The sequence below is a fragment of the Podarcis muralis genome, chromosome 9 (assembly GCF_964188315.1).
Source record: "Podarcis muralis chromosome 9, rPodMur119.hap1.1, whole genome shotgun sequence".
NCBI lineage: Eukaryota > Metazoa > Chordata > Lepidosauria > Squamata > Lacertidae > Podarcis > Podarcis muralis.
In genome coordinates, this window is record NC_135663.1 from 64,258,694 (window position 1) to 64,285,358 (window position 26,665).

At 42.1% G+C, this 26,665-nt stretch overlaps 1 protein-coding gene across 5 annotated transcripts in view; it reads right to left on the reverse strand.

Moving 5' to 3' along the window:
• Window positions 1-14,341: 14,341 nt before the first annotated feature.
• PCDH7 (protocadherin 7) overlaps window positions 14,342-26,665 on the reverse strand; it is a 422,460-nt gene continuing 410,136 nt past the window's right edge. For 4 of the 5 annotated variants that reach the window (XM_028743754.2, XM_077934401.1, XM_028743755.2 and 1 more), the window contains one exon: window positions 14,342-18,835. In XM_028743754.2, coding sequence (XP_028599587.1) covers window positions 18,456-18,835 — 380 coding nt within the window. In that variant the 3' untranslated portion in view covers window positions 14,342-18,455. The remainder of the gene's footprint in view (window positions 18,836-26,665) is intronic. The other variant, XM_028743762.2, reaches the window with a different exon arrangement.

Genomic DNA, 26,665 nt, shown 5'->3' on the forward strand with positions numbered 1-26,665 from the left:
GCACTGGCATTCTGCTTTCCACAAAAAGCCTGCAAGGGAATCCTTTGAGAATTCTTCTTTCTCTTTCATGTATTCATGCAATGGCTTCCACCTGATTTAACACTTCTGATGGAAAGGCTACCATTGAGCATGTTGAGCTGCTAAATATTCAAGAAATTGGAGGAAGCCTAGGAAAAATCTAAGGTTGCCTCCAAAGCTGGAGCCAGGGCTTTTTAAAAGCTGGAACTCACCAGAACTCAGTTCCAGCACCTCTCAGGTGGGCACCATAGCCATTATAAGAGAACAAGGGAGGTGTTCATGATGAGTTCTGGCACCTCTCTTTCTAATAATAATAATAATAATAATAATAATAATAATAATAATAATTTATTTATACCCCTCCTTCGCTCGCCAGAGCCGGGCTCAGGGCAGCTAACACCAATAAAATCACAGTAAAAACATAATAGAGGGAAAAGAGAGGGGGGGAACCAATTTAAAATACAGGTTAAAATGCAATTTAAAATACAGGTTAAAATGCAGCCTCATTTTAAAATAGCCGATAAATCAAGACCATAAGGGGAGGGAAACATAAGGGTCAGACCGAGTCCAAACCAAAGGCCAGGTGGAACAGCTCTGTCTTTCAGGCCCTGTGGAAATATGTCAAGTCCCTCAGGGCTCTAGTCTCTTGTGACAGAGCATTCCACCAAGTCGGGGGCAGTACTGAAAAGGCCCTGGCCCTAGTTGAGACCAATCTTACCACCTTGCGACCTGGGACCTCCAAAATGTCATTTGTGGACCTTAAGGTCCACCGCGGGGCATACCATGTTTCTAGAAAAATAGCACTGGCTAGAACTAAAGGGGCCTGAAAAGAGCACCTAAACTCAGCAACCTGACTACTTCATGCAAATTATCCAGTTGATTCACATTATTAGGAGAACCAGCAGGAAGATGCTGGATTAGGAATAAATTGGTTTTTTGGCAATCTGCCTTGGAATTCAGCAGCAAAGGGATTTTGTGGTAGGGACCTCTGGCTGCTATGGGCTAAGCTGCTCTAGATCTACAGGGGCCAGGCAGAAGTCAAAAGGAGGAGATAGTTCCTTAAGAAAGGAAAAGCTTAAGGGCCAAGGGAAATGGGGTGGTGCAGGAAATAAATGCTAAAAGATGGTATGGCCAAGATGAATGAGGGGAGCTTTAACAGGGATGAGCATGAAGTTGGTTATTAACCATGGACTAAGTACCATGGACTTAAATCCATGGGACAAATTGGTCATGACTTAAGGCACACCGATTTCAGTGAAAATAACTAGTATGACAGTGCCAACTCAGAGGTTAGTCACATTAAGACAGGCTTCCTCAGACTCGGCCCTCCAGATGTTTTGAGACTACAATTCCCATCATCCCTGACCAGTGGTCCTGCTAGCTAGGGATCATGGGAGTTGTAGGAGGGCCGAGTTTGAGGAAGCCTGCATTAAGATCATACTATTGCATCTAAGCTTAGTCATACTAAGAGCAGAGCCATTGGAACAAACGGAGATGACTAACTCAGAGTTTGCATTGTGTAGATGCAATCCAAAAGCATTTCCTCCAAGGAAACCATGTGTAGGATTGAAGCCTAAAGCGAAATCCAGCAGCTCTACCATTTTACCATATGCCTGCCTCCGATAGGGAGAACCAAACCAAGTTTAACCCGGACTGGGGTTTATTATCTTTGGGTTTGGAGAGGTGACAGTAAGATCCACACACTGATTTGCAATAACCAGCCAAATATCTGGCCCTAGTCTATCATAAAGGTAAAGGGACCCCTGACCATTAGGTCCAGTCGTGACCGACTCTGGGGTTGCAGCGCTCATCTCGCTTTATTGGCCGAGGGAGCCGGTGTACAGCTTCCGGGTCATGTGGCCAGCATGACTAAGCCGCTTCAGGCAAACCAGAGCAGTGCACGGAAACGCCGTTTACCTTCCTGCTGGAGTGGTACCTATTTATCTACTTGCACTTTGACGTGCTTTCGAACTGCTAGGTTGGCAGGAGCTGGGACTGAGCAACGGGAGCTCACCCCATCGCGGGGATTCGAACCGCCGACCTTCTGATTGGCAAGTCCTAGGCTCTGTGATTTAACCCACAGCACCACCCACATCCCCAGTCTCTCATAACTGCATGAAATAATCTGACATTAAATTCACCCAGTAGAGATTTCACTTCACACAAGGATAGCAATGTTCCCGTGATCATTTTTGCTGCTCCTTATGAAGCAGAATCCACCTTCTCAGTTCACCCCATGAGTAACCCAAGATTGCTTCTGAGAAGAATTTCCATCCCTACATCTCTTGCCAACAGTTTCCCCTGTATAACATCCCTCATGCATCTTTCTGCCTTGTTGACTCTCCATCTCATTAAATTTCATTCTAAAAGACAGCTTTCCTCCCTTGCCTACACATCTTAATTTCCATGTCCCTTTGCGCCAATTTATTATTTAGCTCTGACTGTATTACTGAATGATGTGAAATCTTTTTTTCCCTTTTTTGCTTATTCATTGTTTAAAAAAAGCACTGCCACGATACGACCCACCTCAAATTTGGGTTATTGTCACCACATTTTATCTACCGCCACCTTCAAGACAAATATGAAGAGTTCTTCTCAAGTGAAAATAACTGGGAATTTTGGGATAAGTTTTGTTTTATTAAAAAAAATCTCAATAATATTTCTCAGAGGGTGTTCATCATTGCCAGTGATGTGGACTGGTTGTCCCCCCAAAAAAATCCCCCCTCCCACATCTGTCATTCCCCACATAATTTTTCTCATTTCTAAAAAAAGAAGTATTGTTTCCTTAAATTACCTAGGAACCTAATAGTGTAATGCAATCATAGTCAAATTGTGCAGTTTCAAAGTTGTGGTCAATTTTTTCCCCAGAACACTATGCCTAGTAAGCATGCATGCATACATACATAATGCGCATAAATATATTACTTTTTAGACATGGTAAAATTAACATATTAACAGTTTTCTGTGCCTCCACTATTTTTCTTTACATTTCAACAACATAAAGGACTATGTGCTATGCTACTGAGTTGTTATGTCTTAAAATAAATATAAGTATTACAATAAAAATTATTTCCAAGTGAATTCATTTGAATATAACATTTAAATGACGTTATATGCTCTATTCAGATTTTTAAAAAACTAATCAAATGTTTCCTTTCAAATAATTTTGGCTATGGGGAGAAAACTTTGAGACATTTGTTAAAGAATGCATGATTATTATTATTATTTAAAAGTTTGTTAAATGTAAGTTAAGCAATGTGGATACAATAGTCAGCCAAAGTCAACCCAGAGTATGCAAAACCATTGAAATGTTGACTAAAATGAAATTCAGAGCTAGTATTAAGGGATTCCACCACTACCTGAGGGATTTCAAAGAAGCCAACCAAATTTTCCTTTTAAGAAAAAAGATAGTGACATTTGAAAGGAGTGGCACATTCCTAAATAATGTAATGGGATTGTATCTAAAGAGAAGTTCAGTGTAGAAGTTTTGTTTTGTTTTTGTTGCTGATCATTTTTATTAGTTTTCAATTAAAACAATCCAATAGCAGCCTCATTATTACAATGCCAAATTATAATACAATTAATAATACCAATATCAAGATGCCAAATTACAGTGGTGCCCCGCAAGACGAACGCCTCGCAAGACGGAAAACCTGCTAGACGAAAGGGTTTTCTGTTTTGGAGGCGCTTCGCAAAACGAATTTCCCTATGGGGTTGCTTCGCAAGAGGAAAAAATCTTGCGTGTCCCTGCGGGGGTTTTTCGCTCCCCCGCTTTTCCTAAGCTGCTAAGCCGCCTATCAGCTGTTCCGCTGATAACCCGCTTAACAGCTGATCGCGAAAAGCCGCTAGACCGCTGTAGCGCTAATCCGCTAAGCTGTCAATGGGCTTGCTTCGCAAGACGAAAAAACCGCTAGACGAAGAGAATCGCGGAACGGATTCTTTTCGTCTTGCGAGGCACCACTGTATACAATTTAGGTGCCCCCCCCCCCCGCATCATGCTAGAATTGTTGGTTTGATGATTTACTTTGTTTCTGCATACCCAAATCTTACAAATTTCAATTTCGCTCCCGTCCAATCCCTTATATCGCAACTGCAGTTTTAACGACTTCCGTTTGTATTGACACGCTAAGTGATTTATACACCTTCAGATGAAGCATTCAAACTCTCTCCTTCCTGTGTGTAGCAATTATTCTGTCCATAGTGTTTCTTCCTGTCCTTGTAATATATTATGTCTATCTTTTGTCAAAATAAACAAACAAAAAAATTCCTTCCAGTAGCCCCTTATAGACCAACTAAGTTTGTTATTGGTATGAGTTTTCGTGTGCATGCACACTTCTTCAGATACATGCACACAAAATTTCGTGCATGCACACAAAAGCTCATACCAATAACAAACTTAGTTGGTCTCTAAGGTGCTACTGGGGTAGCGGGTGGCTCTGTGGGCAAAACCTCAGCGCCTAGGGCTTGCCAAAAGCATGGTAGGCGGTTTGAATCCCCGCAGCGGGGTGAGCTCCCGTCTTTCGGTCCCAGCTCCTGCCCACTTAGCAGTTCGAAAGCACCCCTAAGTGCAAGTAGATAAATAGGGACCGCTTACTGTCGGGAAGGTAAACGGCGTTTCCGTGTGCTGCGCTGGCTCGCCAGATGCAGCTTTGTCACGCTGGCCACGTGACCCGGAAGTGTCTGCGGACAGCGCTGGCCCCTGGCCTCTTAAGTGAGATGGACACACAACCCTAGAGTCGGACACGACTGGCCCATATGGGCAGGGGTACCTTTACCTTTACCTAAGGTGCTACTGGAAGGAATTTTGTTTGTTTCGACTACGACAGACCAACACGGCTACCTACCTGTAACTATCTTTTGTCAGTTGTTGCTGTTCTCTCATGTAAGGTCGGGGAAGGCCCCTCTCCTTCTGGTTTCATTTCATTACTTTGGCTGTCTCATGATTTTAAAGCAGAGGAAAGGCAATAGGTCTCCCTGGTGAGTTGCATTTGGGGCATGGAACAGGAAAAGATTCTGCAGTTGTTTTGGAGTCAGCGCTTCAGAATGGGTGGGAAAGCTGGTGGGAAATCTTCCCCCCACCTGTTTAGAACAACACACACACTCTTTCGCTTTCTCTCGTTCTCTCTTCCCTCTTTCCGATTTCTCCAATTGATTAACCCACCCTACACTGAAGTTTCACAAAGTCCACAGGGCCCTTAACCTTGCGCTCCCCTTCCCAATGTGCAAAGTGCCCAGCTTCGCTTCTAAACCCTGCCTGCTGGATAATAATAATAATAATAATAATAATAATAATAATAATAATAATAAAATAAGTTATTATTTATACCCTGCCCATCTGGCTGGGCAGCTTCCAACACAATATTAAAATACAATAATGCACCAAACATTAAAAGCTTCCCTAAACAGGGCTGCCTGGATTTGCCAGGTCCTAGATGGCAGCTTGCAAAAAGAAGAGAAGTTTGGCTTTGCTTTGGTTTTTTTACTTTGGCTTAGGCGTACTTATCTGAGACGCCAACCCTTTTGGAGTTTAACAGTTTCCTGGGTTACTAGAATCATAAATTCCAAGCCTTTATGAGAAAGCTTTCTCTCAGCACGAAGAGCACCTTCTGCCCGATACGAGGAGGCCATTTGGAACTTAGCATAATGCACTAGGATAAGATAAATGCAAAGATTTGTTGCTTGGGTTTGCGTTCTGTGGAGTTTATTATTGCAATCTGGGAAGTCGGCACGTTTATGAACCATTAACAATGTTCTCTGCACTTCCACAAGAGACTCCATTTTATAAAAACACACAAATTACTTTGGCTTAGGCCACTCATGTTAACGGCCTGTGATTTACATATTTCAGTAAGCTGCGGAGTCAAAATGAAGTCGAAGTGATAGCAGGCTTGCTTTCTGCCTTATTTCCCAACCACTCCCTGTGGTGTGGGAAATTCATTTCATCTCATTTTAATCATTCTCCTCGATGTAGTCAGGTAAACAAGTCTTAGAAGAGCGTGGAGATAAAAGACAGAATAAACACAAATAAGGTCAGTCGTCCCGCACCCCACTTAGTACAAAGCAAACATAAGCGCTTGATTGAAGTTACTCATTAAAGCAATGCCACAGAGCAGGTAAAACCTGAAGGGTTTGTGCTAAGTTCACTGAAGCACCACACAGGAGGGTTATATTCTGTTTAAGACTTCTCAAAAACAATCTAGATCTCAGCCCTCAAGGAGGGAATGATAACACTCAAAAATAATTGTTCGGAGAAAGTACAATCTCAGAAGAGATGTGTTAATACATTATAGGTGTGTGCTGAAACCAACATCCATCTGCCAGAGCTGGGTTGGATCAGAAGAGGAGAAAGAAAGACTCATTTCAGATTCAGTGCTCACAATTGTTCCGTGTTAACCTCTTAAAGTTGTTGTCCCCCCCCCTCTGCTTTTTTAAAAATCACTTTTTCCTCTCCCTTTTGCTACCTATACTTTCACTAGCCCCAATCTGTACTACAGTATATATTTAAGGCAGAATTATACTACTTTAAAAAATCATGGCTTGCCCCAAAGAATCCTGGAAACTGTAGTTTGGTAAGGGTGCTGAATGCTGTTAGGAGGCCCTTGTTTTCCTCTCAGAGTTACAATTCCCAGAGTGGTTTAACAATTGGTCCCTCTTCCCAGGAATCTCTGGAAAGTGTAGCTCTGTGAGGGAAATAGTGGCATCTCCCAAAATTTCTCAGTAAACTATAGATTCCTAAATTATTTGCTATGACTAATAAATTGGCGTAATTGTGTTTTAAATGCACAATGTAAGTGGGGCCTTGGATAGAAAGCACCTCAGGGCAAGTATCTGCCCTTCTGGGATTATTGATCACTAGGTTCATTGGTGACACTATGTCACTTATGCTAATACCAGAGAACAGCAGTGAGTCTTTAAAGTGTCTGGCTCCCACACCCTGAAAGCCTTCTTTCATTATAAAGCCTGAAATATCTATTGATCATAAAATCAAGATAATTTGTCCTTTCATTGGGAAACACAGCATGGAAACTCTACCTGATTCCCAATTAATCTGGCAAACATTCAGGACTCCTGATGATGAATGGCTGAGGATGAGAGGAGAGAAAACATTTTACACTGAAGGACAAACAATTCTGTTTCTGTAAACAATTTGCGTGTGTGTTCATCAAACGCAAAGGATACATTTCTTCTTTTGGCTATTTCAGGTTATGTCAAAAAGTTCAAAGCGGTTGCCAAGTTGGTCCAATCCGTTTTGTTACACCTGATGTTAGGGGATTTCAAAATGCCTATTAACTTATGTAACTAAGGGCAAGGATGGCAACAGATGTCTGTTTGACAGATTGAAGTCTCCCCGGTGAAGCCTGCCACCCAGCAGAAAGACAGTCACTACTGGAGTCAGGAAACAAAATCAGTGGAAGACAGTAAATGGCAGGAGATCAGCTGCTGTATCTGTGGTTGAAATGATGGGGGATACGAACTTCCACACTGTGTAATGGTTTGTGGCATGTGTACACTTGCAGTGCAGCTGCTTGTGTTTGTACGTGAAGTCTTTTTGTGTGAACTCTGGGCTGCGTTCCAGGATAACATAGGTATAATAACAAAGAACCACACTGCATGTCTAATGCTGTCTTTGAACCATTGGGCAAACTAGGAACATAATAGTGAGCACTCACACTTTACATTGTGGGTGCCCTTTCTGGGATCGTGCGTGGTGCTACAGTTCCCAAGGAGCTTAATCGCAATTGGGCTGGCCTGCCTCTCAGTGTTATTATTTGGAGGTTCACGCCCAGCCTCAGCAGTCAAGTTTCATTGCTGGGAGGTGAGGCCAGTCCCAATTATATATAGGGGGTGGAGCTGACAGTAGCCAGGCAGTCGGCTCAGGAGATTCACCCTCCCTTCCCTCCCTTAGTTTAATGTTTTCTTGTTTGCAGATTATTTTTCTTTCTGTTTAGTGGGCGCTATGCGGTCTTTGACTGGTTGCTATTGAAGGACCGGGAAGAAATTGACCTTCATTGGCAAGTTTTGTCTTCCCTGTAGCAATTCCTTGCAATTTTGGTGGTTATGGCCTTGGGTGGAATCCTTTAGTCTTTTCTTCCCTATAAATGGGGAGGGGGTTGTGAAGTGGTGACTCACCCCCCTGCGGCGGCGATTCCAGGGTCCCCCTCTTAAAAGGGGTTATATAATGGGTTTCACTGGCCATACACTGAAAGGCTGTCAGTGAACTACCCTGTGTGGGGGATATGGGCTGGGCTGCCTGCTACACTTACATCTCGCAGTGTACCCCCATATCCCATTTACCCTGGTGTGCCCCAGTTCCCCCTGGCTGGGGGGCTGGGAGGGGTACACGCCCAAGGCCTAAGCCAAGGTCTTCCTACATTTGGAAGTTTAATAAAGTTGTGGCCTAATTTAATTCCATAACACATTGTCAGAGTCTTTATTCCTTTCTTATGATCCCTGGGGGCTGGGGCTGTCGCGGCCTGGTCATGCAATTAAAAAGCAGGTATGCAATGATAACCGAAATGGCCTACTTTCCATGGTTGAAGCCCCAACGGCTGTGTTGTGTGCAGAGTGCTTCAGCACATTAAAGCACAGCATTATATAACCACGTTACAGACATCTCCCCAGAATGGTTTGTGTAATTCAGTCAGTTCTGGCATGGCTTCACTAGCTACTAGTCAGTTTCTGGGATGAGTTCAAAGTGCTGGTTTTGACCTATAGATCCTTAGGTGGCACAGAACTCCAGTACCTGGAGGATCGATTGCCTTCTCTCACATGAACAAAACCAGACCTTGCAATCGTTAGCTGAGGCTCTTCTTCATGTGCTCCCTCTTCTGGAATTTGCTCCCCAGGAAGGCATGCCAGATATTAGGCACGAAGCCAATACTTTACTTTTTTCCTGGGCTCTTGGCCCTTAGTTTGAAGGACATTACGGCATCTTTGAGTACTTGAGTACTTTGGGACTTGTTTTGCCTTTTCATATAACAGTGTTTTTCATCTGTTCATTTTGAATTGGGTTTTTACATTTTTATTGTTGTTTTAATGGGTTCTTATGTAGGTCACATTGAATTACCTTTGTAAGAAAAGCAACTAACAAATACAATTGATCGTCCAAATTGGTATCTCCTTTTTTTCAAAGAGCAGGGAAATTCTAAGGTCAAGACCCCATGTACTAGAAAATTCACCCACACACTAAGTTAAGGCATCTTCTTTGTAAGCAGTAAACAGTAACACATTCTACACTATGTTATTAGGTGGTTGGTTGTGTGTGTGTGTGTGTGTGTGCATGCACGTGTGTGCCAGAGCCCCCTAAGCACCTGGATCTAGCAAGTGTTAAAAGCTAATCAAGCTTTCTAATTCTGGGAAATAACCAAACTAGGTTCCTGGTTAAGATGATGGAGCATTAATGCTGTGTACCCCCCCCCATCATAGGTTCATGTTGTATATATGTCTAAATAAACCATATATTATAAAGACACAGCAATATCCGCTGTGTCTTATTTCCAAAAGGAAACATGAACCCTGAGTAAGTACCTAGAACTCCTGGAATCTTGCAACACTTGGAGATTGTGGTGGCCTGCAACACTGGTGTCAGAAGTGGGAGGTCCGGATGGGCCTTTTTTTTTCGTTCACCCCCCCCCCAAAAAATAGTCTGGCCCCCCACAAGGTCTGAGGGTCAGTGGACCAGTCCCCTGATGAAAAAGTTTCCTGACCCCTGGCTTAGAGAGTTATGTTTGAACTGAGTCAGTTTCTTGCATTTACTTACAACTTTTTTGTGATCTTTTAGCCCCATTCTAACTTATCTGCAACTTGTAGGGAACAATGGGGCAGTGGCCACTGATCTCAGCAATGACTCTCTCTTTTCTCTACATGTTTTTGTTCATATACAGCTTGGCACACATTAGCAGTGACAGGGAACAAAAAACAAGTTTGATGTCTGGAAGATACCTATGAGAATTCAAGCATGGGGACAGATGGGTACCAAGTTTCCATCATCATGGGGCATCACACAAGTCAGCAAGAGAAATGATGTGGTGAGTCATGCATTTTATTTTTGCCTAGAAATAGATGGAACTGGCATTTGCAACAGATTAACTATGTTTAAAATGAACCAATGCTAGAATTTACGGGCAAATAGGATGTTCTGATAAGCCTGAAGAGTTACTTTGCTAATTTTACATTTAGTTAAACATGTGGAGGCTTGCACATTGCAGCTTAAAATAAAGTTTCCAGAGATTGTTTATCAGAAATAAAACTTTCAGATCTGCAACACCAGCAGAGCCAGGTTGTTGCTAAAACATGCAGAGGATTTCACATTTCTAGTTAAAAGAGTGGTTATTATTAGAATTAAGAGTTGAAAATATATATAAGAAAATAACTTATTACATATCGGCACATTATTGCCCCTACTTTCAGTGTTTAGCCCCACCTGCAAAGCAGGTGGATTAGCTGTAAATTAATACAATATTTCAGAATCGTTGCTGTTTATATAACATGGATATAAGACATACACCATAATCTACTGTTTCTATGTTTTTTTGTCACAAATGTGACTTGTGTATGCCTTGATTTTTCACTTTCTTATCCAACATTCATTTTTCTATGTCTTCTTCACAGCTCTGTGAGGGCTCTGACAAGGTTCTAGAGGTCTCCGGCTTCCTTCCCAAAGGCTAGTTAGTGCTTTCCCAGCTTTGGGAAAGAAGCTGGGAGGGCTCTAGGAGCCTGCCAGAGCCTCATGCCTTCTTCCCATGCCCTGTAACTTGCTTATCTGCTTTTAGGAAGGCAGCATGAGGGCTGGGCAAGGGGCATCAACAAGGCAGTGTGCGGCCTGCAGGTTCTGGGTCAAAGTACTATCATGCCCCATTTTGTATGAAGAGTTGGACCACCCTGCTCTAGCGATTACACCCTTGAACAGAGCGCCAGCAGAGGAAAGGAGTATTTAACTTATCTCCCATTTCCTCCCCACAATCCTTCAATTTGCTTTCCTACTAAAATATGAGATATGAGGATCTCTCTCTCTCTCTCTCTCTCTCTCTCTCTCCCTCCCTCCCTTCTCAAGGAGTGGGGAAAGCAGCTGTATTTTGGGTGCAAAAATGGACAGAAGAGACAGGATTCTGCAAATCCCCTCCCAATCTCCTGCTCAAAGTTGCAGCATCTCATAATTATTTCTCCACTTGAAAGAAAACTACTTGCAGAGTATCACATGTAGCCTGATTTTTAGGGGAAATAAATGAAGGCCTCTTTTTCTGTCACTGACATGCACCCGGAACATATTTCTTGGATGTTTGCATGTGATGCCAATAAAAGGTTTGATGATGATGATATTTCTCAGAAACATATCTGCACATCTGGAATTATCTCTGCTTCTCTGATGTGCTAATTAATCTTATTCCCTCTAGCGATTAAGGCTACGTTTCAGTAAGTCAGCACCATGAGGGGGCAGGAGGGTCTTCTCTGCTGAAGGCTATGGATTGGCTTTCCTTTTGTGTGCTTTGCCTACTGTACCCAACAGTGGGACCCAGCTGTGCAGGCAGCTTGCTGGATCACAGCTATTTTAACACTGGCCATTTCAGACCCCTGCAGGCATCTCTGAAGTTCTGAGCTTTTGCTCTGATCTAATAAAAGGACCTCTACATCTAATGTGATTTGCAGATCTAAGCAAAGGGGGCTTGCTTATTCGGAGCTGACGAGAAATTGAGCATCAGTTCAAATTTTAGCAAGATTTTGAAACGTATATTTTTGAAAATTTCTGAAAAAGTTTAAAAGTAATAATCTCAGAAAATACTTGTTAAGTTTTTTAAAAAGAGCTAAGCCTTCAGCTATGTTGGTTTATTTTTAGGACCCTGCCGGAGCCCTCCCAGAGCTGTGAAGAAGGCATATAAGAATGATTGTTTCTTTCATGGAAACAGTAGGTTAGGGTGGCTGCCTTATATCCATGTTATATAAACAGCAACCATTCTAGAATCTTGTATTAATTTTTAGGGGAAGAGTATTAAATAAGTTCAGTACCACTGCTCCATTCTTCCTGCCTATTCTGGAACAGGATAGCTTGACCACAGCAAACGCTTTAACCAATGTAAGTAAGGACATCCTATTCCATATTCTCCAGCATTTCTCCGAGGACAACAGGGACATCCTAAGGAAAAGCAGGACATTCTGGGATCAAATCAGAAACTGGGACGGCTTCTGTAAATCTGGGACTGTCCCTGGAAAATAGGAACACTTTCATGATCTGCCATAGTAGTTCAGTTATTGGTAATTTCAATGTTCTATTACCACAATGCACTGCGGGGCTTCCCTTGTACTTGGTCTGGAAACTGCAGTTAGTGCAGAATGCACAGCACAAATACTGACAAAAGTGAGACCCTGTCAGCATATTCCACTCTTGTTCAATGATCTTCCCCGGTGCCAAATTCAAGGTGTTAAAAGCCTTCGGTAGCTTGGGGCTAGTTTACTCGAAGGATTGCCTTTTGCATCTCCATTTGCATCCACCCAACTGTTTCATTCTGCAGAACTGGTGCTTTTACAAGTGCCATGCAATGTTCATTCTGCACTTCAAAGGAATTGGTCATTTAGTTTGGCAGCAGTTAACACCTTCATACTGTTTTTAATGCCTGTTAAAAAAACACCCATTGTTTTTTCAGTGTGTGTGTGTGTGTATAAGACAACATTCCTTTGGAAAGAAGGGTGGGATATAGATTTAATAGATAAGATCAACAGATTTAATTTTATTTATGTTATGATAACATTACTATGTCTACATGTTTTCATGTCTGATTGATTTTATCTGTATTTTCTTCTGAACATCATTTTATGCAAACTGCTTAGAGAGGTTTGTCTTGTTTTATTTAATTTATTAAAATACTGAAGCCAACTGCGCTGTGGCAAGAAAATGCAGCCTTCCATCTCCTACCGGCGAATAGATTGCTGCAACCCACAACATGGTGGCAGAAAGGGTCTACTGGAAAGGGTTTTGACCAAGAAATGTTTTTTGGGAAAATGGCTTGTTTCCCCCCCACTTCTTGATGTTGGACTTCTAATTTGGCAGGCAGGTACACAATGCAAATCTCAGGGGCCCAAACCTGAAGTACAGCTCAGTCGTTAGAGCATGAGAGTCTTAACCTTAGGGTTGTGGTGACAGACATAAACAATGATACGACTTTCCGAAGACATCTGAAGGCAGCCCTGTGTCGGGAAGTTTTGAATGCTTGATGTTCAGTTGTGCTTTTACATTATGTTGGAAGCTTCCTAGAGTGACTGTGGCAACCCAGTCAGATGGGTGGGATATAATGAATAAATTGTTGTTGGCATACCCTCCAAGTGTCCCTATTTTATAGGGACGTCCCTGATTTAGAGATGCTGTCCTGGTTTCTGATTTGATCCCAGGATGCCCCAATTTCCTTAGGATGGCCCTATTTCCAGTGGAGAAATGTTGGAGAGTATGGAGTTATCTGACCCCCAAGCAATCTGAAGGGATAGGGAAGTTTTTTTAAAAAATGTTTCATTATGTTTTGATATATGTTGGAAGCTGCCCAGAGTGGCTGGGGCACCACAGTAAGATGTATGGGGTATAAATATTAAAATTGTTGTTATGGAATGGAACATCCCTATTTTCATTGGAGAAATGTTGGAGGGTATGCTGTTGCTGCTGTTGTTCTAAGGTATATAAAGACAAGGTTCACTCCAAGAAAGAGTGAAGCTCTTTCTCCCACAGAAAATACTTTTGTACACAGTTTTTCAGAGTGTGTTGGAGGACGAGAGGGTCGCCACATCTGCAGTTGGCATATGCAGAAAAAACAGTGATGGTGAAGAGTTGCATGAGTGAAGACAAGTGCAATGGGCATTGTCAGAAGAGAAGGGGAAATCATCCAAGCTTTGGTGCATCCTCATAATCATGTTTATGATCCCCTAAGTCAAAGTGAGGAAACTCAATAAGGTCACTTGCCAGCCATGCTCAGAGAACAGTGAATCTTGATTGATGGAAGCAGGGGAAGAACTACTTTGTTCTTAATAGATTACTCTAGGCTTAAAAGCCTAGGAAGTTCATTGATGAGCAATTTCAATATGAGCACATTATTCGGGATAGGATGGAGGGATGGAATAAGATTGAGATGCATTTCTTATTGGGTGATAAACCAGTTGCACACATATAAGGTTTAAAATGTGTGTTATCATATGAATCACATATAATTAGAGTTTGTTCTCTGATGATGACATAGAAGAATATCTGTAAACAGTTAATCCACAATAGCACCACCTTTTCCATATTCCTGTCTTTACACGTGAATGCATTTTCTTCCATATTCCACGTAGAAAGCACACAAATGGGTGACCATTTGAACATGTTATATTTTAATTTGCAGAGACAAAAATGACAAGCAATTTATTTACATAAAACTGTACAAAAGCAAATTAAATTATGCAAAATCTTTCATAAATAGAGGTGGACTAGCGTTGAATACATTTTTGCCATGTTTCTTTTTTTTTTTTTAGCATAGTTGCGTGCATAGTGACTCATAATAAACAATGATAAGTTGTTCTCTGCTTCACTATCAACATCCAAGTTGCAGAACAATAGTCAATGATTAATATTACAAACAGATCGTAACCACACTGAATGTAAGTGCTTCGAAATTCAGGACAAGAAATGTCTGAAAGTGTACCCCAGGTAGCTGAAAAATGATTCCTTCTTCCTTATACTATGCTCTTCAGGCAACTGCTCAACATTAATGTTGGGATGAGGTTCGTCTCTACCATTGTCCATCTCCTTTCTTTCAGCGATTAAGGAAACAGTGGATCTTTTATCAGTGATGGAATATAAGCAAAACTGTTATATTCTTCAACTCTTCCAATGCCGTAAAAGTCTTTTAGTGATGGCTGCATTTATGGTAGCTTCGTTTTGCCCCCTCTCTTCATTTTCCTACATCTTTGTGTTTTGTTTTGTTTTCTATGTGACAACTCCCCAGGGTAGTCTTTCAGTCAAGCACCTTCAATCTCTCCTTTGAGTTCTTCCCCCACAGAAAAATAGCATCTACCTTGTTTTCTGAAACTCAGGCAGCAGGCCAGTCAGAAATTAGATTGACTAAATATTAGCATAACTGGAGGTTGGAATGAGCATTAGAGTTTAGACTGAAGTTAATACGACATTTTCTAATTCGTATAAAGTTATATAAGTGATGCGTCAATCTCTAAATGTGTCCAATGTAAAAGACATGCACAGTTTCTTTGAGCTTCTTGTGAAATTAAAAAGCAAACAATAGGAGTCGTCTCATGAAATGGAAAAAAAAACAAAAAAAAAACTGCTAAAAGGATTTTTTTCCCAAAAAAGCAATAAATCAACAGTTTTCTACCAAACAGACTCATAACATCTTGCTACTGAGACAAATATAGTACTTTTTCCCTCTCAGTTAACAAACGTCCTATTCCAAAAGCACATTCTTGTTTTTAATAATGAATTATATTTAAGACTGGTCCATTATCTGAGTTTGGTAGAAGGCATTTTTTAAATATATCATCTTTTATTTCTCAGAAAATAAACATGGTTAAATATACAGGTTCAAAAAATGTGGGAATAGCCCATAAATTTTTAGTGTCCAACCCCAACCACCATGTTTACCATAACAACAGGTATAAAAGGCACAGTTGCATATTTTGCATTCACTCTAAAAATTTTCACTTTCATTTTATTATTATTATTATTTTTTACAAAAGCACTCTATATATGGAGTGTCACCAGATTTAACTAATTTCAAATGGGGGAAAAACCACAAAAATATATTTGTGTCTCATGCTGGGTCATAAGAAGCAATTGACTATGGTTTGATGGCTAGGTTTTACTAGAATTACTGCAAATACATACAAGTACACTGTATTTTTTGCTATCCCTTTGTGCCCTTCTTAGCTCTATGAATAAAAAGGTAATTTCCTCAATCACAAGATTCACTTGTATTTAGCGCACAAAATGGGGAGTGATTTCTGATCCAGTTAATCCTGAAGGCCTTCTCTGATCTGTATTGGCTTTCCAGAAAAGTTAAAAAGAAAGATAGTTTTGATTGTTTAGATCTGCCTTATCTAATGGTTCTCAAGCGGATATTCAATATATAAGGGTTTTATTTTTAAAAATAGTTCTCTTGACCAGTGAGGTGATATGATTGCATTTTCTGTTGAAACCTGCAAGAAATGTGTAAGTTTTAATGTAAATGAGAAGCCTTTTATCCTTGGCAGATACTGAAAGGTTATACAATGCAGTAACGGATTTAATCAGTCTTCTAACGAAGTCAAATTTGCATCTCTGAATTTTCTTTTTAAAAAGCAACTATGCATTAGAATGATCAATCACTCCTAACCTCTTTTTAATTTTTTCCCCTTTATAATATGTGCCCATTTGTAACTGCTACACAAAAAAACTAATTTCAAAATAAGATACAAAAAAAGTAAGGAAGATGTACAATAAAAAGGGCACTTTGCTATAGAAAGTTGAAAAGACAAAAGTTGTGATGAGTTTGTACCAGTTGTTCAGCTCACATTTCAGACTGTTTAATATTATACTCTATGTCATTTTTTTTTAAAGCAATAAACTACCCAAGCTATCTTGTCACTACAATCTACTAGAACCATCTAGTCATGCTTTAATGCCAAGTTAAACAACCAGAGGGGCTGGTTTCTGTCTTTGCACCCCTTCTCAAGCTGTCCCCACTGCATCGACCGATTGTCAGTTTGATTCGAATGTCCAAGCTCAGCCATTCTTTATTACTACAACATTATCAATACAGAACTAGTTCAGATTCTACACACTCTGTAACTCCTTATTGCACAAAATATATCTGGTCCATTTTCCTATCCACTTTATAGTGCAAACTATGAGAACTGTCACAGCCCAGAGCTCTGCACCATCATGATCAGGTTTGGATTTATTCATTTTTTGAAGCTTGTCACAAGCAAAACTTGTTTTTGCACAGAGCATGTCGGTGGTGACATCACTCAAGACTACCAGTCGCCTTGAGTCTCAACATTGGTTTTATATTGCACAGGACTCAGCTTAAATGCACTTGTGTATTAAGAAAACCTGCATAATACCTTTGCCAAGAGCAAATGATTAACCTGGAACACTGATAATCGAAGGTTTAGCATCCACTCTCAACAAAGATGATGCCATACTTGACTTGAAGCATGTTCTTCCTTCCCACTGCCTTTGTTTTTGCTCTTTTTTTTCAGACTTCCCTCTCAACGTGTTTTTGGAGCTCATCCTGAATGGATATGAAACCTTCTAAGGAACGAACCCTGGAACGGGAGCATCTTTTTACTCTATGTAGCTTATGATGTGCCATGCTGTCACCAGCTAGCTCGTGTGACCAGTTCCTCTGGGGATTCAGCTAAAATCCATTTTGAAACGGCTACGTCATCTGGGTTGCAGCATAGATTGCTGTGCAAAATGTGTGTGGAAAATACGCTTACGTGTTTGTGTGCGTCTGTGTCAGATTTCCTAAGCCCAAGACCGATGAGCAATTCTCCGGATCCACAGTTTTTTCTTTGGCCTTTTAGTTACTGTGGTCATCCAAGCTAAATGCCGGTCTTGTAAAAATGACACCAGTATAGCAGTTTATCCTTAGGACGCCATGATATACCACCATCATTTTGTTTATGCTGAAGTTTAAAATGCCACAGAAAGAGAGGAGGAGAAAGAGGAGGAGGATAATGTCAGAGAATATGAAATCACAGGCAGAGATAGTAGTTATGGATAAAACTGAACAGTTCATGACTATAGGGAAACATGTCATATTTGGGATTATAATCTCAGACTGAATATGTTTTCTGCTCTTTCCAGCCACGCAACAGGATTAAAGCCGAGATCTTCAAAAAGTGCTCCTTTCAAAGAAAAAGAAAAACCATCCCTTTATATGTTTAATTTTGAATGGTTTCTGGAGGCATATCTCTCGGATGGAAACCAGCAATATTCAGATGGTATCCTGGGAAAATTATACGTATGTAATAATTCTCTCACACACCCCTCGACTTGTAAACAAGCCCAGATAACCACCAAATGATAACCAGAGTGGCTTAAGCAATGCTTCAGCAGTGGGGGGTGGGGAAGGGATGAGGGACAACAGTTCCTGTAGTTCTTTCAATTTCAGACTTGTTACCTTGAAAGGAATTTACAACCATAAATTTAGGAAAATAAAGATTGGTGAGCAGGGAATTGGGCATGCAGGAACAACAATGGTTTCTACATTGTACAGTATAGTCAGGCAGACGGGATATGCAGATGCCTGGCATGGAGGCAGAAGTGGCAGGCCAAGCTTTTGTCTCTTTGGTAGCCCCCTCATTTTCAATGGACTTTCCTTTATTTTTGAGTTAAAATCATTTTGATTCATAGGTTTTGTTTGTTTTTTGCCTTTTATCCCCTTCCAATACATGAGAGAACCGTATTGTTGCTTCTTTGTCGCCTAAAGGTAAACTTCTCTTCTAGTTAAAGTGTTGACAGGAGATGGCTTGTATTCCCCTGTCTGTGTGAGGGGGATATCCTCTGGGTTGGCTTCCTCGCTTTTGCTGAAACTAGCTGCACTGAAGGTCTCATAGGATGAGGTCAACTTTTTATTAAGGAGGTTTCTGTTGCGGTCACCCATCAGGGAGGCTTCTCCATTGGCCAGCTTCTCTTGACTGCCCCGTTCATCAACAGGCATGAAAGTGGAGAGTTTTGGCTGGCTCTTCTGCTTCCTTTCGGGTGAAGTGCGGACAGGCATCCAGCACGAGTCTGAATGGCCGTATTCATCACATTCCCGAGTGCACTTCCCAGTCAGGGCTACATCTGGTAAAGGTCTTGAATCTGTAAACAAAGAACAAGAAGGGAAGCTTTAAGTTTTGGTTCTCGAGTGGCACCCAAGAATGAAAATATTTTTTAGGAGTTGGTTTTGCATTGTCAATTTGTTTCCTTAAATAAAATACAACACAAGTATCTACAGATATCCCCTTGAGACTGGATTATTGTAACTCGCTCTACGTGGGGCTGCCCTTGAGACTGACCCAGAAACTCCAGCGGGTGCAGAATGCCGCGGCGAGACTCCTTATGGGGTCTTCACTGCGAGATCATATCCATCCGGTATTATACCAGCTGCACTGGCTCCCGGTGGAGTACAGGATCAGGTTTAAGGTGCTGGTTTTAACCTTTAAAGCCCTATACGGCCTAGGACCCTCGTACCTACGGGACCGCCTCTCCTGGTATGTCCCACAGAGAAATTTACGGTCTGCAAATAAAAACATCCTAAAGATCCCAGGCCACAGAGAGGTCAGGCTGGCCTCAACGAGAGCCAGGGCTTTCTCGGCCACGGCTCCAATCTGGTGGAACGCTCTGTCACAAGAGACTAGGGCCCTGCAGGACCTGACATCCTTCTGCAGGGCCTGCAAGACAGAGCTGTTCCACCAGGCCTTTGGTCAGGGCGCAGCCTGACCCCCTCCTCTGGCAATCTGCACAGAATTTTGCTTGATGGTTGCCATTAATTTGATTTTAATTTGATCTAATTAATTTTATAATGAATGTTTTTAGAATGTTGGACTATTTTGTTTGTTGTTAGCCGCCCTGAGCCCAGCTTCGGCTGGGGAGGGCGGGATATAAATAAAATTTATATTATTATTATTATTATTATTATTATTATTATTATTATTATTATTATTATACTGCTAGTGTTAGGATGACTTGTTTGACTTTCATTGGAGTTCATCAGATGCTTCGCTGAGGAGGAACCTCTACATTTGTCTACCATTTCAACTTGGGCACAATCTAATAACCCAGGGATGTGTGAGACTTTCCTCAGCAATTTTGGGCGTCTCATCAAAATTCATTCCGATTCTTTCAAAGCTCTGTGAATGTTCTGACTGAGATGGCACTCTCATTTTCTCTTCCATTTTTGGTGCATGTACAATTTTGATTTTAAAAAAGAACGAAATTCAGTGGTACCAATGCACACAGAGTGTTAAGATGTGCTCACGGAACTTGGACCAACCAGGAGGCTATAGTATTCTCTTCATATCGGGGACATTTCGGAATTCAGCTTGCACATAGGGAATCTCCAGTTCACAGGGAGCTCAGTGTATGCCTGGCACCCATGTAGTTATGGACAATAGTTTTCTTAGGAATGGAAAACCTCTAGCCGCTGGGCGAGATTCTGCCTGAAGAGACTGGAATCCTAGTCAATATGAGTATGAGACATTTTTAAAGGTATCATTCACCTTTTTCTTAAGCCTAATTCCCATGGGTCAGTGAGGAGGTAATCTTGGGGAGGATAGCATATGGGAAGCAAAGAGCCAGTTCTCTTTTCTCTGCGTGCTGCCACCCATGTGGTAAATATAGGGCTATGTAGTTTTAATTAAGAACTAAGGAGGGTTGAACTAGAATCCAGGGTCAAAGTTCAGGTGCCAGTATGACTGGGCAACTGGATTTTTTTCACATCTCTATCTTTTTCTGCAGCCACCTGACATTTAGAAATGGCTTAAACCAGGGGCGCCCAAATTTTTTTCAAAGAGGGCCAGATTTGATGAATTGAGTATGCACGAGGGCCAACCAAAGTTGTTAAGCTTTTTTAAAATACAATTTTACCTCAAAGTTGTAGAAATTTTCCCCAAAGTGGTTGAGGTTTTTTAGGATTTTACCACAGGACATACTGCCAGAGGGGCCAGATTAAATCGACTGGGGGGCTGGACCCGAAATGGACTTTGGACATGCCTGGCTTAAACAAAATGAGAGAAAACAGCCAAATAACTTCATTAATTGGACAAATATCACAATGCAAAACCTTCCTTTGAATCATTAAAATATATGGCTTTATCTTGCAAAGACTGGTGGCCATTTTGAACAATTTTTAAACATCTACTCCCAGATTGGACTTAATCTGCATCTGTGGCACTCTCCTGAGCAATGGATTAATCCCTCAGTCTTAGTTAAAGTGAGGGATGCGTCCACCACCCTGGAGATATTGACACAGAATATCAATTCAATTCAAGGTGATATTGTAGAACAGAATGGTAGACTATGTGGAACTAATTGTTCAAGAACGAGATCAATGTAGGCCAGTCCGATGTAAATGGTAACAGCCATTCAACTGTCTATACAATTAAATGCGCACAAGTCTTTACAAGATTCCAAACTGTTTGCGTATGGTGCGTTAAAAATAGAGAGAGCAATAAGAAATGGTTAGGAGCACACAAACAACAGCTCTAAGCGATGACGATGATTTGCATTTGCAAAAAACAACAACAAACCCCTCTATGTGTTTATGTAGCATCTGACTGTAGGAGTGTTACATGATTGGAAAGTGTTTTGTGAGTGTTATGTCATTTTATGAGATTGACTCTTGATCTGACGATATACCTACACATCTTTCAATTAATTCAGCTGAGGGCTCCTCAGAGGAAAGGGGGCAGCTAAATCTGTTTAACGGGTTGCCCCATCCTGCAGAGCAGATTTAGAGTGTGTGCAGAGGCGGAAGGGGCAAGAGATTCACTGGACACTGCCTCGTTTCCCCTGTTCTGATTGTTCTTTCCATCCACACTCTTAAAAAAAAAATGTGTGCGTGTGTGTACCTACACAACCACTTTCATCTCACACAGGACAGAATGTCCCTTCTAAAATTATTCCTTTCATGATATGGACAATCTAAAAGCAATAGTATCTTATTCATATGCAAATCTATCTCTATTTAAATGCACTAAATTGATCAAGATTTCTTTAATCAGGTAACAGTCCTAATTGCAACTGAATGCTAATTTAGACGTTAGATTAACACACACACACCCGGTAACATACAAAATATATGTTGTTGCACTCGGTTTCCAATCTTTCTTCTGAATTTTAATGTGTTTCATTTTAGCTGCCCTTCTGTTTCATTAAAGGAAACACTTTATTCTCTGTTAATTGCATTTCTTTGGTCACATGGGTAGGAAACTAGATATTTGTGCAGATAACAGCGAAGCCTATCTAGTGGGCCAAATAAGAATAGATGTGGGTGCAGGTTCACGGCATCCTTCAGTACTTGGACAGCAACTGATAACAGCATTGTGCATAAAGTCACAGAAATGTAGAGTTGAAAGGAAGACCCCCTGCAATGCAGGAATCAAATTCACATGGGCCCTTAATCAGCTCCAGTTAGATGCAACATGGTTGTGTGCATAGAAGTAATGATCCTGGGTAGCAATGTGCATACCCATCAGCAGAGTCACCAACCCTCTCTAGCGGGGTTCAATTGAACACAACTGCATTAATTGTAAAGGTAAAAGGTAAAGGACCCCTGGACGGTTAAGCCCAGTCAAAGGCAACTATGGGGTTGTGGCGTTCATCTTGCTTTCCGGCCAAGGGAGCTGGCATTTGTCCACAGACAGCTTTCTGGGTCATGTGGCCAGCATGACTAAACCGCTTCTGGTGCAACGGAACACCGTGACAGAAGCCAGAGCGCACGGAAATGCTGTTTACCTTCCAGTTGCAGCGGTACCTATTTATCTACTTGCACTGGAGTGCTTTCAAACTGCTAATCATGGGAAATCTAAAGTCCTGGTCTTTACCAGGTCTCGGAAAACTTACAGCTGGAAGTTAGATGGAGTCCAATTAGAACAGGTTTTCAAATTTAAATACCTGGGAGTCTTTTTTCACTACAACCTAAGCTGGAAGCCACAGATACAGTATTTACTAAACAAAGGGAAAACAATACTTTATGCTCTACTCCAATTTTTTGCGGCTGACGGAGCCTCCCACATCCCCTCTGCATTGAAGGTATACCACGCAAAAGTGGTTTCCACCCTCTGCTATGCTGCCCCGCTCTGGGCCCCTGGGTCCAATTTAACATCGCTGGAGACATTGCAGAATCAGTTTCTCCGTCGCCTCCTGAAACTCCCCATGTGTGTGAGCAATGCAGCCATACGTCTGGAGTTAAGGATTGCAACATTGGAGACTGTCATCTGGAAGCGAGTCTTTGGCTATTGGCTGTCCAGCTGGCATAGGCTTCCCGACCATTACCTTTTTCAGTGCCTCTGGCGGGACGAATTTGTTAATCCGTGGGTAGGAAAAATCCATGCCAAACTTCTGAGCATCGGAATTTCCCCAGCGGACTCCCTTCAAACTGCTAGGTTGGCAGGAGCTGGGACAGAGCAACAGGAGCTCACCCCATCACGGGGATTCGAACCGCCGACCTTCCAAATGGCAAGCCCAAGAGGCTCAGTGGTTTAGACCACAGCGCCACCCGCTCCCCTGGATCAATTGTATGTGAGGTTCTCAACCCAGCAATGGATGAATAGCCTGGGGCCTCTTTCAGTATAACCAGTTTCCCAACTGGATTAGTGTGATCATGTTTAAAAGGCGAGCTCTGATCACAGCAGTGGATAGCAGCATGAAAACTGAGCAAAGGGAGTAGCAGCTTTGGTCAGGAAGTAGAACATGTCTCCCCCAAACCATCTTGCGAACAAGCTCAAAGATCTGGATCTGAGGCCTGACCCCAATGCGGCTGAGGCCTATCCGTGCATATGCACAGCCATTATTGCATTACAATAAACTAAACTAAACAAAAAAGACATCAAGGTGTTGTTTTTTAACAAACTCACTACTTGGTACTCGGTCGCTTTCACACAACAGAGTAGAAATTGGGTCCCTGCAAGAGTATGAATCCCGCTCCATCTTAACTACCAGTTCAGAAGCAAGTAACAGGTACAGAGCAGGTGATGGCTATGCCAATGGGACATGTCAGCACTCCATTTTATGGCATGGAAGTGGGTGTGTTATGGCCTACTGCCTTTCATCCTCTGCCCAATGACATACTACTATAAGACTCTGTTCACCAGGGCTATAATCAGCTCTATGATAATGCTTTTCCTGTTTCCATTTTCCTTTTTTGGTGGCAACGTACCTATTTTTCACTCCATAAGATGCACTTTTTTCCTCCTAAAAAGTAAGGGGAAATGTCTGTGGTTCTTATGGAGTGAATGTGTGGTCGATCGCTGGCTCCCTTTCTGGCCCCGCCCCCTTGCCTAGGCCTCCATTGTTGAATGTTCTGCAGATGGAGGCTGTTTGTTTCCCCAGCGACATGTGACTGGCTGATTAGATTATCTGTCTGGAAACTGTAGAAATGGCTCCCTTTCCTTTCCTAAAGAAGCGGCAGAACTGTGAGTTGAACCCCATAAAAACAGGATTTTCCCCCTTTCCTCCTCTAAAAACTAGGTGCATCTTATGGTCAGGTGTGTCTTATGGAGCAAAAAATATGGTACCTCTTTTTTTAGTGTTATTAACTATCACTCTCCTATGCTGGGGGTGGAGAACTTATTTTAGGGCGAGGGAACTTTAGGATGGAGAGGACCCAATGCAAAAGTGTACCGAGCAATGTCACACACAAAATGTCAGGCGCTTCTACTCATGTTCACACACATACACCAAAAGAAAAATACGTACACCTCCACCCTTTATCTTTTCAAGGACAGATTCCAGCATAGATAAAACAGTCAAAGACCAGGACCAGTATTGTGTGTAGCCTGCAGAGATAAGATGGTCTAGGGCAGTGATGACCAAACTTGGCCCTCCAGCTGTTTTGGGACTATAATTCCCATCATCCCTGACCACTGGTCCTGTTAGCTAGGGATGATGGGAGTTGTAGTCCCCAAAACAGCTGGAGCGCCAAGTTTGGCCATCACTGGTCTAGGGAGAGGGACAGCTGAGGGCCTTATAGGGAAGGGACCTTAAGTCTCTGGATTTGAGGTCCGCACTGCTAGCATATACAAAGAGCACACCCTCCAAGTGTCCCTATTTTCCAGGGACAGTCCTGGATTTACAGAAGCCATCCCAGTTTCTGATTCGATCCCGGAATATCTCGCTTTTCCTTAGGACATCCCTATTTTCATCAGAGAAATGTTGGAGCGTATGGAGTTATCTGACCCCTGAGCCATCTGAAGGCAGCCCTGCATAAGGAAGTTTTTAACATGTTTAATGTTTTATTATGTTTTTATATATGTTGGGAGCCACTCAGAGTGGCTGGGGCGACCCAGCCAGATGGGCAATATTAAAATTGTTATTGAATAGGACGTCCCTATTTTCATCAGAGAAATGTTGGAGGGTATGGGAGAGAGAGACATTAGCTCAGACTCTAGGTTCATTCATCTATACTTGTGGCTTGACAGTACTTTAAGTTCCTGCTGCTGCTGCTGCTGCTGCTTCATCTTTTTCCTTTTCTTTTGGAAGTTTGGCTTTCCAAGGGCTTTTGAATTCAGATTTTTTTGCTGAGACACTGACAGCTTTGTTCTTCTTCCTCAGTGATGGATAACAGATATATTGACATTTGTCAGCCCTTCTAGTCTTAAACCGCTGTGGCTAGGGAGTGGTATACAGTATGCCGAGAACATAACAGGAAAGCACTGCTGTTCATCATAGTAAACCTGGAATTACTTTCAGACTCCCCAAAGGTAAGAAGCAGGGATAATAATTTATTACTCAGGCACACATGATGCTCTTTGATTTTTAAGCAGGCAAATCCTCTTAGTGATTTTTTGAGAACAAGGCAAAACACATCCCTGCCATTACTCCGCCTCTTAATAAGCTTGGTGATGGAGTCTATAATTCATTTTCAGCTGATGACCATTTAGAAAACCTGGTTGATTGTGGTTGCTTATTACTGGCAATAGTACCACCAGGAGAAATCTTTTTAAAGTCACTCACTCCTGGGAGAACTCCCAGCAATTCCACATCTTAAGCTAATATTGCAAGGTCAGAATTCGAAGGACCACACATGTGCATGTGGGGAACTTTTCAGCTGTCCTTTCAATCTTTAACCTCCTGTGCCTCTTGAATAGCTGTCCCTGAAGGTCAGGAGAACCTTTGGGGTAGTACAGTAGGACCTCTATTTACGACCGCCTCTACTTGGACCCGATCCAAGTTGCGACCGTGGAAAACCTGGAAGCAAATACCAGGTTTGCTGCAATTCGTGCATGCGCAGAAGCGGCTTCTTCCGTTTGCGCACGCGCAGAAGTGGCTGCTGCCATCTGCACATGCACAGAACGGCACTTCTACCAGCAACCCGGATTGACTTACGGACAGATCACATCTGTAAATAGAGGTTTCACTGTATTCCATTTGGAGGGAGAAAGTGCCAGCAGAAGAAGCTAGCAGTAAATCCATGCGCACACATAGAATCATAGAGTTGTAGCATTGGTAGGGACCCTGGATGCAGGAATATGCAGTCATACCATATGGGGATCAAAGCTGCAACCTTGGTGTCATCAGCAGCACATCTAACCAACTGAGCTATACATGCACACTTGTATGTATGTATGCATGCATGCGCGCGCGCACACACACATTGTGTGCATGCAGAAGAGTTTTGTGAACATTCTTGGGCTTCTCTGTAGCCTGGCCCAAATCTCACCCTTTCTTCCCTTCTTTTGGAATGATGGGCGGCGTTTGTAAGCTGAATTTGGCAGCTTACAAACTGCTAGTGAGAAGAGGCAAGGTGTGGGGAATCTTCTTTAGCACAAAGGCCACCTTCTCTTCCCAGCAGCATTCCAGGGGCCACATGTGAGTTGTAGGTCATGGTGTCTCTAGCCAGGCCACCCCTTGGAGTTGGCTTTCCAAGAGCTGTCCTGCTAGGTCATAGCAGATCCTCTCAAAGGTGCCATGTGACAGGTATTGAATTAC